The 12,869-nt window shown below is 33.7% G+C and overlaps 2 protein-coding genes across 2 annotated transcripts; both read left to right on the top strand.

Annotated features, from left to right (window-relative positions):
• Positions 1–432: 432 nt before the first annotated feature.
• LOC123883904 (probable acyl-CoA dehydrogenase IBR3) lies at positions 433–8,135 on the top strand. Its single transcript, XM_045932860.1, has 17 exons — positions 433–753; positions 869–1,006; positions 2,032–2,172; positions 2,401–2,532; positions 2,801–2,986; positions 3,266–3,343; positions 3,583–3,696; positions 3,779–3,877; positions 4,187–4,304; positions 4,437–4,687; positions 5,698–5,892; positions 5,998–6,140; positions 6,583–6,667; positions 6,752–6,961; positions 7,380–7,532; positions 7,616–7,720; positions 7,813–8,135. The coding sequence occupies exons 1-17, from the start codon at positions 652–654 to the stop codon at positions 8,008–8,010; spliced, it is 2,448 nt and encodes an 815-aa protein (XP_045788816.1). The 5' UTR covers positions 433–651; the 3' UTR covers positions 8,011–8,135.
• Positions 8,136–9,374: 1,239 nt separating this feature from the next.
• Positions 9,375–12,508, top strand: LOC123883796 (pectinesterase/pectinesterase inhibitor-like). The gene is made up of 4 exons (XM_045932731.1): positions 9,375–10,399; positions 10,836–11,189; positions 11,282–11,725; positions 12,110–12,508. Exons 1-4 carry the CDS (start codon positions 9,454–9,456, stop codon positions 12,187–12,189), a joined length of 1,824 nt encoding a protein of 607 aa, XP_045788687.1. The 5' UTR covers positions 9,375–9,453; the 3' UTR covers positions 12,190–12,508.
• Positions 12,509–12,869: the final 361 nt, after the last annotated feature.

The raw sequence follows: 12,869 nt of genomic DNA, 5'->3' as shown, positions 1-12,869 counted from the left end.
ACAACCAAAATAATATGACACAAGTAATAGATACTTTGACCACTTAACTATTTGATTTTGAGTTTGATCCTCGGTCAATGCATATGAAAAAATATTTGTTCGTTAAACTAATTTAATAAATCTTAGTTAGAGAATTAGTCTCTATTGAGTCAACTTTTTTAATAAATCTTCCCGACCACAGAGGAATCAACCCGCCTATCGTGGCGGAACATTTTTTTTCACAATAAAACAGTTAACTCGAAAGAATTAATCTCTGCAGAGAAAATAAGGCTAAAATCACTCCATTATCAAAATATAGTAATCAAAACAACTTAATGCAAACAAGATAGAGATATCTTTTCCTTTAGTGCTTGAGTTTTATTATTTCCTTATTTTTCAAGATATGTTAAGATTTGCTCTTATTAATACTCTATTATTTATTTAGAATTATTTAATATATTAATGAGTTATAATTTTATGATTAGTTGTGCCTAATAATTAATGCTTAGGTGAGGACTCCCCTAACAATTTCTCATCTTTGTAATTATCGAAACAAGATTGAGTTGATCATGTTCAACACGTCACTGCTACTTACACCCCCCAAAACAAAACCGCACACTCCATCTTTCTTCTTCAATCTTTCTCTGTGATTGTTACAGATCAAATTTGGCTATGTCATCTACTCACCATTTCAACCATGATTCACTCCTCCGTTATTGTTCTTCCAACGTTTCTGGCTTCCCTATTTCACCAACTCACTTCAATCTCTCTCAGGTTCAATCTTTTTTCCATTTTTGCATTTTTTATCCATCTGGGTCATCTTGGTTTGCATCAAAATTTGTTCTTTTTTGTGTTTTGACTTTTTGTGTTCTGTTGTGAATTGTTATAGTTTGGACATGGACAGTCAAATCCAACATACTTGATGGAAGTTGGTTTGAATGGACCAATTGTGAAGAAATATGTTCTTAGGAAAAAGCCACCTGGGACATTGTTGGCTTCAGCTCATGCTGTTGAAAGAGAGTTTCTGGTTTGTATTTTTGTTTCTAATTTCTTTCATTCATAGATGAATATAATTGAACAATGAGTTGTTTATGATTTGAAAAAGATGTTGGTGTAGAATGAATCAAGTTGATAGTTTTAGTTTTGAGGTGACAAAAATTGATTTTGAATAAGTTGATTTTAGTTAAAGGTGAGTTAAATGTGTGTATGTTTGGTTTTGCTGTGAGCAAAATTTAGTTTGAGTGAATTGGCTGTGTAATATTGGTTATGGCAAAAATTGAGTTGAAGCTAAGGTGAATTAAGAGTCTGTTTGGATTGACTTATTTTTTAGCTTATGCAAATAAATTAGCTTTTATGTATTATTATAAGCTTGTCAAGGTAGTTTATGAAAAAACAGCTTATGAAGATACAGTTTTCGTTAGTGAGAACTTATGAATTTACATAAAAGCTTTTTTTTTTGAACAGCTACATAAAAGCTTATTAATTTGCATAAGTTATTTTTCATAAGCTCAAAAATAAGTCAATCCAAACGGGCCCTAAATGTGCGTATGTTTGGTTCTGTTGTGAGCAAAATTGATTTTGAGTGAATTGGTTGTGTAAAATTGATTATGGCAAAAATTGAGTTGAAGGTAAAGTGATTTTAGTTTGGATACATTTGTGTAAAACTTAGTTGAACAATAACTTTGAGTGTAAGAATCAATTCTAGAATTAGAATCTACAATTTCTAGGTTCAAGTATACACATCTAGAATAAATGTTGGCTCCTTCAAAAGTGGACCCAACACGCACGTAGTGTTATGTGTTTGAATACATTAACGTATAAGTGAGTTGGACGATAAATTTGAGTTAAAAATAATGTTTGGAGTCAAAAACTGCAAAACTTAGGTTCAAGATAGAATTAGGCAAAATGAATTCAATTGCTATGAACCAAACAAACATGTTAAAATCAGTTTTGTGTATCTGGAATCTATTTTGCTCTCCTTACCATGAAACCAAACTCAAGTGAGAAAGAAATATGATTCTTTCTCTTTTATTATGGTTCTTCAACTTGCAGGTTCTCCAGGCTCTAGGCAATAATACCAATGTTCCAGTCCCTAAAGTTTTCTGTCTGTGCAATGATTCAACTGTTATTGGAACACCATTTTATATCATGGAGTATTTGGAAGGACGGATATTTATTGATCCCAAATTACCAGTATGATCCCTTTACATGTCATCTTTAGTTTTCTGGACTAAAATTACTGATTGCTAGACTGGATTGTCATCATAGTTTTGCAACTTGCGGTTATGCTGCAAACAAAACTGCCGTCGCGGTGACCTTATATTCATTTTGTTTGCAGCTGCAATTATGGCTGCAGACTGCAACTTAAAACCATGATTGTCATTAGTTTTGTTGCTGAATTGTGTTAAATGAATGTGTTAGGGTTTGGCGCCAGAAAGTAGGAGAGCGATTTATCGTGACACTGCTAAAACCTTAGCTTCTTTACATTCTGCTAATGTGGATTCTGTTGGTTTGGGAAATTACGGGCGACGTAATGATTATTGCAAAAGACAGGTAAGTTCTTTCATATATGCCTGCTTGTTTACAATCAAGGTTATGACTTGAAGAACATTTTTTTTACCAAATAAATTTGGTTTATGAATTTAGCGAAGTGTGTCATTTGAGTGGTTGATGAACCTTGTATCTCTGTATGGATTTATAGAAAAGCTTAACTCAAATGCATTGAACTTATATAAGCCGCAAAAGAAGCATTAGGATCAAATTAATTTTATTTTACCTTATGCCAACTTGATAGCACTAATGGTTAGTTTATTTATTTTAGATTGAGAGATGGGCTAAGCAATATGTCTCCTCAACCAATGAGGGTAAACCTGCAAGCAATCCAAAAATGTTTGCGTTGATTGATTGGCTACGACAACATATTCCTTCTGAAGATTCCTCAGGAGCAACAGCGGGTGTGGTTCATGGAGATTTTCGCATTGACAATCTTGTGTTCCATCCCACAGAGGTAAGCAATGCATTCAGTAAAACTATATACACTTGACCAAAGTTCTGTTGGCTGAAAAACTGAGTCCTTTTTCTTTGTTCTGATATTAATTCATAGAGTATCAATATCATAACTATCATGCTAAAAGAAACCGAAATTTATGTTGTCATGTGTATAATATTCTGGAATTTGGTCAGTGCTAACTGCTAATAAGATTAGCGTTTTGGATTTATAACAATCCATGGCATCTTAGAATTATAACCTAGGTCTTATGCCTGATAAGTTTCCTTTCTGCTGCAGGATCGAGTAATCGGCATACTTGACTGGGAACTGTCTACCCTTGGTAACCAAATGTGTGATGTTTCATATATGTGTATGGTATGTACTACATAGAAATTTTTCTAAATCAAGATTTTGGTGCATAAAGATGGATTTGTTACATTGCACTTCATAGTTGTTTTGCACCTGCCTTTGTTTATGTCTTGATAGATATTAATATTATTTTCATATATTTTGCTGCTTGTTAAAGTAATCTTAAAACGGAATCATAGATACCTAAGCTGTTGATTAATTGAAATATCAGTGTAGTTTATGTTTTTTTCTTTTTTCTTTGACAGTCTTATATCAAAGATATTGGCGAAAAAGAAGTAAAGGAAGGTATGGAACGTGCTGGATTACCGGCAGGAATTCCTTCCCTACCAGAATTTTTGGCTGACTATTGTTCTCTGGCAGTAAGTGATGTTACTATATATTTTCAATTTGTCAGAAAATTCCGATACTAAAGAATTCTAACAAATGAGTTTTCGATGCCAGGGAAGAAAATGGCCTGTTGCTGAATGGAAGTTCTATGTTGCCTTTTCGTTTTTCCGTGGGGCTTCAATTTATGCAGGAGTGTATAATAGATGGGTTAAGGTATCTAAATTTGTTAGAGATGCTGTTATATTTTGAGTTTATCTCACATGAGTGCTTATGTATAAACGATTTCTATAACAAAAGCTAAAAAAATAATGTCAAACTGTTTTTATATAAGCTGTAAGTTGTTTTCATAAACTATCTTGAACAGGTATTATAAGAGTTTACGGAAATAAGCTTAAAACAGCTTATGAACATGTTATTATCTCTTCCAAGCAGTATCACAAATTCTTATACCCGTGGATAAACTCAAATAAGTCAATCCAAGCAGATCCTTAATTATATTCGGCTTCTTTGTGTTCAATATAGGGTAATGCATCCGGTGGTGAGCGTGCTCGTTACACAGAAGTACTTGCAAATGGTCTTATATCAGCTGCTTGGGAATTTATTGAACGCAAAGTTGCGCTTCCTCAGCATCCTCCTTCAGGTAACTACACCTTTAAATCTATTACGGGCTCTCACATATATTGTGTTCCTTTACTAAAGGAAAATCATATTATTAGATTATTAGTACTACACTAATATATTATCTGAGGCACTTTCACTCTTAACAAATCAGGTTCAAATGCAAAAGAATTAGTTAAGGGTAATGCTATTCAGGGCCTCCCGAATGAGGGGAGGTTTGCTCCTAATCAAAAGGTTGTAGTGCTGAGGAATAAAATAATTAAGTTCATGGAGGAACATATATACCCTATGGAAGAAGAATTTTCTAAACTTGCTCAGTCGGAAGCACGTTGGACTATTCACCCAGCAGAGGAAAAATTGAAGGAGTTAGCAAAGAAAGAAGGCTTGTGGAACTTATGGATTCCTGTATGCATCTTAATTCTCCTCTTCTGTAATATATTTTATCTGTATTTTGTGGTTTCAAAAGCTTTTAACATCTTTCTGTCTTGTAAAAAAAAAAAACATCTTTCTGTCAAAAAAAAAAAACAATAGACACACATTTATTTGTCAGACCTTAGCAATTTCTATACGTAGGTTTTCACTGTTTTCTTCTCAATGTTCACAGTATGTTTTTGGAAAGGCAGATGTTAGTGGTTAGATTGTTAGCTGCAGGAGTCAAACCCTAAACCTCGTTCTTAATACTCCTCCAGCGTCCCAACCCATACCACTAGGCTACACCTTTGGGGACCAAAGTTCACACTATTTTTCTAGATATTCGATAATCTGAAACGACATAAATATTTATGGCCCACTAAAGTAAGGTTTCCAATATGAAGTATTCAACCTTACATGGGGTTCATGCCTTTAGGATGTGTTTATACTTTAAAGAGATTATTACATAAACATATCATATTTGCTCAAGCTTTGAATTGTACATTGAGATACTATAATGCTTAAGTAAACGTTTCAAAGTTAGGGTATCATTACAAGTTTGTTTGGATAAACTTCTCAAGAAGTGCATCTGGAATAAGAAATATTTAAAAGAATCTTGCAATAACTAAGGGTTTTAAAACAACTTTCTGTGTTAGTTGAAATTAGTTATTGCATCTCAAGTTTTCAAAAGCATTTTCATTTAACTCTATGAAAAATTGAACATCTGTAAGTTTGCAATGACTTTTCCATAACTGAAAAACCACAAACATAAGTTAACTAAGATGTTGCTAATTTGCTAGAAGCTAATCCAAACATGGCATATTGGTTGAAATGGGAGAGCTTATTTAGAAAGAAAAAAGAAGTTAGAGAGAGCATGATAAACTATACAAGGAGAATATATCGATACCACTTATAACAATGTGATACAAATACTAACTTAATGTTCTTTGTTTGGTACTATGTATTTAGAGTAAAATATTGTGAATGTGTTTGCTTTTATTCAGGTTGATAGTGCTGCGAGGGCAAAGAAAATTCTGTTTGATGGGACCGATAATAATCTCTCTACTGATTCAAATGACTTGTTGTTAGGTGCTGGTCTAACAAATCTCGAATATGGATACCTTTGTGAGTTCATGGGTCATTCTGTTTGGGCTCCACAAATATTTAATTGTGGTGCGCCTGACACCGGTAATATGGAGGTAAGATGACCCTTATAGAAATGCAAGGTTAATCAGATTTAACACTTTCTCTATCATCATTGCATTTTTGTTCGATCAGCGTGTAACATTACTCTTGCATTTTAGGTTTTATTGCGCAATGGAAATAAAGAACAAATGCTACAATGGCTTATTCCTTTGCTTGAGGGGAAGATTAGGTCTGGATTTGCAATGACAGAACCAAAAGTTGCATCTTCTGATGCAACCAATATTGAGTGTTCCATCAAAAGGTGATATTATCTATAATTTTAAAACAATACGTGCGCTCATTCTTTCCATTCAGCTGATTTAATGCATTGCAAAATTAATTAAAAACATGGCTTTGTGTTTAGCTTCTTGATAGAAGACAAGTAGACATTTATTAGGTTATGCGAACTACCTATTTTCTTAGGCCCTATTTGATAAACAATTTAATTAATCACTTATCATATAGGTGCTTATGTATAAGCTATTTCTATAACAAAAGATTAAATAAAGTCAAACTATTTCATAAAATTATAAATTGTTTCATAAGCTATCCTAGAGAGCTTATGGAAATAAGCTGAAAAAGTCTTATTGACATGTCCCAAGTTGTTTCCTTAAACTCTCCCAAACAGTCTCACAAGTGCTTATACTAGTAAATAAGTTCAAATAAGTCATTCCTAACAGTCCCTAATTTTTCTCCTTTCACAGGCAAGGAGATTCATATATTATAAATGGGACAAAATGGTGGACTAGTGGTGCTATGGATCCAAGATGTAAAATTCTTATACTCATGGTGAGTATTTAGTTGAAAGTTATTGCATTAAGAGTCAATACGATATTCATTAAGAGGGTGATTGATAAAAAAACATGGGTACAGGGGAAAACTGACTTCAATGCAGCGAGACATAAACAACAATCGATGATTTTAGTGGATACTCAGACTCCTGGTGTTCACATAAAGAGACCTTTGACGGTGTTTGGCTTTGATGATGCGCCTCATGGACATGCAGAAGTAATATTTGACAATGTTCGTGTGCCTGCCACAAACATCTTAATGGGAGAAGGACGTGGATTTGAGATTGCTCAAGTAAGTTGAAAAACATTTGTTTTACGTTAAATACTAGGTCATGATGTTGACTCGAATTCAGTTATTCATTGAAGCAAATTTTGTAGCATTAAATTTCAATTGTTGAAGTTGTATTATAGGACTAGTATTTTAGGAATAGCGGAAAAAAAAAAGGCACACTCAAAATAATTAAATAATGAAATTATATTCATATTGATATGAATGATATGGATCAAATTATACTGATGTAACACTTGAGTAATGTTATACCATTCCATAACTTTATATGGATACATAGTTTTAAAATTTCTTGTTGGATTTAAAATTTATACATATACATCATCTCTGTAAAAAATTATATGAATGTCTTTGAAACGCGCAAACTTGCTGAAGTACCAAAAAACATATTTTTCATCTGTTGCTGACTTGCATCTTGCAGGCTAGGTTAGGTCCTGGAAGGTTGCACCATTGTATGAGACTAATAGGCGCTGCTGAGCGAGGCATGCAACTGATGGCTCAAAGAGCTCTTAATAGAAAAGCATTTGGGAAATTGATTGCACAACATGGTTCGTTTATTTCAGATTTGGCCAAGGTATTAATTAGATTAAAAAATAAAAATCTTTTTCAGTTTCACTTTTTACACGACCTTTGCTTACTTTACTATCGTTTGTTCAGTGCCGAGTAGAGCTAGAGAAGACTAGGTTGCTGGTGTTGGAAGCCGCGGACCAGCTTGATCGGTATGGAAACAAAAAAGCTCGAGGGATAATTGCAATGGCGAAGGTATAGTACTGAGTACTGTCCTTATCTTCTGTTACTATCATTTCGCTCATGATAATGATTTTCTTTCAACACTATGGTTTGTCTTGGAATAGGTAGCTGCGCCAAACATGGCATTACAGGTACTTGACATGGCAATGCAAGTGCATGGAGCAGCTGGTTTATCGTCTGACACAGTCCTTGCACATCTGTGGGCAACTGCAAGGACGTTGAGAATCGCAGATGGTCCGGACGAAGTCCACCTCGGTACCATAGGAAAGTTAGAGTTAGAATTACAAAGAGCTAAGCTTTGAGAACAAAAAGAAAGTCACCAGATAAAAGCTCATGAAAGGGGAATTCATAATCCCTCTAATAAAGTGTTCTGAGGGAAAAACATATATATAAGAGTTCTGAGATGCTTTTTGGAAGCATTATGTAATCTATAGGAGTTTTTTTTTTTTTTATCAAAATAAGCTTTTTCATTGTATATTCCAGGTATGTGACTCTTTTAACTTCTTATTAAAGACTTACCTGGTCTCGAGTATAAGCAAGAAAGTACAGATGATGTAATTCCTAAATTCTCCGAATCACTTGTTAAGAAAACAAAAATTCTTAACAAAAATAGAAACAAAAGTAAAAAAAATTATAAAGAACCTCTTTAAAAATTTCAAGTCATGGCATTGAATGTACTACAAGATAATATTACTTCTTTAAAAAATGAAATTGAGCTCACCGTAGTTATGTTGTTGATGCATTTATGCAGTCGGAGATATTGATAGTTTATCGATAGTTTATCGATCTTGTTCATATGGTAAAACAAACATACTTTAATTTTTAGTTTATATTTTAAAATACCGAGCTTAACTTTAAACCATCAGATCTTGATCAAGCGGCTATAGATGACCGAATGTGTGAATGCAGGAAAGTGTTGACTGCAACTTAAAGTAATCCAATGTTTATATTTTGACACTACTGTCTACTAATATGTGTACTAATATTATTTTGTGGATAGATTCCTTATGTCTTATTCATTTTGGTAAATACTTTTTTTTTTTTTTTAAACTTTGTATTCGTCTTAAAGATGGACTAATCTGCGAGACCAATTCCACTATCCACTAGTGGGGAGCCAATTGAAGTCAGAGAGAAGTCATGTATGGATCAGTCCAACACAAAAATTGTTCATAATACCAAGAACATTTTGGTAAGTACTAAGCATCCTGATGCTTTGTTCATAATATTTAAGCATAGTTAAGAATAATCCTTAATTTTTCACATGATTGAAGGTGGTTTAGTCGCCATCTACATGTAAGGACAGTTTCTAAAGTGGGATGATTCTTAATATAATTAATTATAGAACTTTATAGTTTAAGTTAATAATTAAAACATGGTTCTAACAAAATATTCTAGTAGGTGCTATTTTGGGATACTATAGAAATATACGCATAACACATTGATCATTAAAGAAGTATTTGAATTGTTACATTCAAATACTAAATTCAACCATTGAAGGACATCCTCTAATCTAAACACATTATAATTAGCACTTACTTAAATGCCAAAATTGGTTAATTACTAAATTTATCCAACTATTTTTTCGTTTAACAAGTGAACATAATTTTTCTTCTAAAATTAGTTCAATACATGTGTGTGTATATATATACACACACACACACAATGCATGTCACAGATTAAGAAAACAGACCTGCCCCTCCCTTTAGGGCATTTGAAAAACACTGCCCAAAAGAAGTGATAGAAATATGGGAGTAATACATAACAATGTTGTTTGTGACCAAAGGAAAAGGTTTGCACTTCTTGGTATATCTTCCATACTTTTTGTCGCTATGATCGGTACGGTCGCTGGACAACAAAATAGCGTAGAAATGCTTTGTCAATCAACACAATACCAAGAAACATGTCACAAGAGTCTCGAAAAAGCACCAAGCGATACAACCGATATGAAAGCGCTTCTTAAAGCTGCATTCAATGCAACCATTGACGAGTTATCGAAACATATCAACAATACATCTCTTTATCAAGAATTGGCAAAAGACAACATGACAAAACAAGCAATTGAAGTTTGTAATGAAGTGTTGGATTATGCTGTTGATGGAATGCATAAATCTGTTGGTACATTAGATAAATTTGATGTCAATAAGGTTAATGAATATGCTTATGATCTTAAAGTTTGGTTAACTGGTACACTTTCACATCAACAAACATGTTTAGATGGTTTCGAGAATTCGAAAACACAAGCCGGTGAACACATGGCTAAGGTTTTGAACACTTCTATGGCATTAAGTAGTAATGCTATTGACATGCTTAGTGCTGTTTCTGGCTTACTTAATAATTTTAATACAAACACACACAACAGGAAACTTTTGTCACTTGTCGATGGTTATCCTTCTTGGGTTAGCGAAGGACAACGACGTCTTCTTGCCGATGATAATGTTAAACCTAATGCTGTTGTTGCTCAAGATGGTAGTGGACAGTTTAAGACATTAACTGATGCTCTTAAGACTGTTCCTGCTAATAATGCACAACCTTTTGTGATTCATGTTAAGGAAGGTGTTTATACGGAGACTGTTAATGTGGCTAAGGAAATGACTTATGTTACTATCATTGGTGATGGTCCTACAAAGACTAAATTCACTGGTAGCCTTAACTTTGCTGATGGTTTACTACCTTACAACACCGCAACCTTCGGTAAGTACCTAATAGTTCATGTTAAAAGGCTTTTCAGTTTAAATATAATTTTAGTCTCTGCAATTATAGTGGCTTTTGGTTTTAATCCAGGTAAATTCTGTCTTTTGGAGGTAAGTTTAATTGATAATCGCTTGATCAATTTTGAGATGCATATATCTGTTTTTTGTTTATGTTAAACTGACACCGATCAAGTCACTGTCTCAAACTATGAACTTTTACTTTCGAGAGTCAATGTCAAGGTGGTCCACCATAGATTTTTAAATGTCGCAACGACAATCTGGATTGCGACATAAAAAATCTTTATGTTGCCAAAATCATAACACCATTAGGGTCTTATTGCTGCATTTGGCTGCGATTCTCCTCAATATCAAGAATCGCGATAAGAACCATTCCATTACTACCAACCCTAATTAATTAATTTGGATAAAAATTGCAGGTGTTAATGGTGCAAACTTCATTGCAAAGGATGTTGGCTTCGAAAACACAGCAGGAGCAGAAAAACATCAAGCAGTTGCACTCCGAGTAACCGCAGATCAAGCAATCATCTACAACTGTCAAATAGATGGTTACCAAGCCACACTCTTCACCGAATCCCAACGTCAATTCTTCCGTGACTGCAGTATCTCCGGCACAATTGACATGGTCTTCGGTGATGCCTTCGGAGTTTTCCAAAACTGCAAACTGACCATAAGAAAACCATTAGACGACCAAAAATGCAACGTAGCCGCCAACGGAAGAACCAAAGCCGATAGCGCAAGTGGTTTTGTTTTCCAAAGTTGTAAATTCACAGGTAAACCAAACTTTTTTTTAACTAAAAAAATCCCTCATACTTCAGTGTCACCGTTATTAATAATAAATTTTTCTTCTCCGATTTTTAACTAGGTGAACCAGATGTAGCCAAGATTGATCCCAAAATATCATACCTAGGAAGACCATGGAAGGCATATTCCAAAGTTGTTATCATGGATTCAGACATTGATGCCATTTTCAACCCTGAAGGTTACTTGCCATGGATGGGAAGTGCTTTTACTGATACATGTACTTTCTATGAGTATAATAACAAAGGTGATGGTGCCGATACATCAAAGAGAGTTAAATGGCCTGGTGTTAAGACTATTACAGCTACTGAAGCAGCTGCTTATTACCCTGGCAAATTCTTTGAGCTTGCTAACTCATCTGATAAGGATTCTTGGATTGTGAAATCTGAGGTTCCTTATGCACTTGGTCCTTTAGATGCTAAAACTAATCCTCTTGATCCTACTGGTGGTCATGGAACTGGAGCCGGAGCCGGAGCTGGAGCAAAGAGTAGTGGTTTTGTCAACAAAGGTAAAGTTAAGGGCACATAAGAAATTACTAGTATTGTATTTTTTGACATCAACCATGTATCCTCTGCCCGCAACTGCAGAGACTAATCCTTCGAGCCTTGTCTGATCCAAATGGGCGGAAAAATCTCCCTAAGAGTTTTAACGCCGCTGCATGCCCAAGTAGGAAATTTCGTTTTCATTAATGAAGTGACAGTTATCACTAGAAACTCACGCACACAACTCTGAGGTTCTGAGTTTGAATCTAGATGAAGGCGTTTAACTTACCAATATTGATATTTGTCAGTTGAAACAGGACTTACGGACAAATTACTTGTGATTGTCTAATATTCGTTTAAGCTCGATGTTTTTATAAATGTTACTAACAAATTGTCTTGTATTGTAACAGGTAATATTTGGCTTCAAGTGATTCTTTTGGTTGGGATATTTTCACTATCATCATCTTCATTCAACTTGTTCTCACAGTAGTAGAACTGTATAGAAAGATTCATTTAGGAGATACCTCATTGTTTGAAACATTGTTATAAATAAGAGGGGCTCATACAATTAATAGTTGAAAGTGGATATGAGGTTGGAATAAAAGAATTCATGTTTCTTGTTCAACTTTGTGTATTTGACAAGCACATGTCTATGCTCATATTTTAAATTTAAATAAAAGTCCGATCAATTTTTATTCATTTTAATTCCATTGTGCATATTTATACTCAAAATTCTCGTATTTTAATGTCTATTTTAAGGGACTAAAATGAATTTTCACTGTAAATTGTTTTTTTTTTTTATTTAAAAACCCTAATAAAAAAGACCAACACATATAAGACCAGTTGGAAGGTGAACCGTGTATTTCATAAGGTATAGAAAAAGTGTATATATAAGTAAAAAAAATTATAAAAAAAATTAACTTTTTAAATTCATTGAAAAAGTAATGTATTTAGTCAATAATGTAGATTATATATATTATTTTCTCAATGAATATTTTTAAAAAAAAAAACTTCAAAATTATAAATAAATAGAAAGGTGGAGTAGAAAGAAGGGAACCAAACAAAACTCTCAAAGTTTCTCTTTTTTATTTTTTTTCTTCATGTAATTGACTCTTGTTAGCCTCTATTTTTCGCACACCTTGTGCCAATTTGGGGATTTATTTTTAATAT

This window comes from Trifolium pratense, linkage group LG5 (genome assembly GCF_020283565.1).
Source record: "Trifolium pratense cultivar HEN17-A07 linkage group LG5, ARS_RC_1.1, whole genome shotgun sequence".
NCBI lineage: Eukaryota > Viridiplantae > Streptophyta > Magnoliopsida > Fabales > Fabaceae > Trifolium > Trifolium pratense.
The sequence above is the reverse complement of the archived record's forward strand: the minus strand, read 5'-3'. Positions and strand labels throughout refer to the sequence as shown.

What these genes read in the sequence shown, in the direction of transcription:
- LOC123883904 (XM_045932860.1), top strand. Translation starts at nt 652, where the DNA reads ATGTCATCTACTCACCATTTCAACCATGATTCACTCCTCCGTTATTGT. An exon ending in TGTGGAACTTATGGATTCCT is followed by an intron (nt 4,688 to 5,697) that starts GTATGCATCTTA and finishes GCTTTTATTCAG; the next exon opens with GTTGATAGTGCTGCGAGGGC. An exon ending in GTAAAATTCTTATACTCATG is followed by an intron (nt 6,668 to 6,751) that starts GTGAGTATTTAG and finishes ACATGGGTACAG; the next exon opens with GGGAAAACTGACTTCAATGC.
- LOC123883796 (XM_045932731.1), top strand. Translation starts at nt 9,454, where the DNA reads ATGGGAGTAATACATAACAATGTTGTTTGTGACCAAAGGAAAAGGTTT. An exon ending in TTACAACACCGCAACCTTCG is followed by an intron (nt 10,400 to 10,835) that starts GTAAGTACCTAA and finishes TAAAAATTGCAG; the next exon opens with GTGTTAATGGTGCAAACTTC. An exon ending in TAGTGGTTTTGTCAACAAAG is followed by an intron (nt 11,726 to 12,109) that starts GTAAAGTTAAGG and finishes GTATTGTAACAG; the next exon opens with GTAATATTTGGCTTCAAGTG.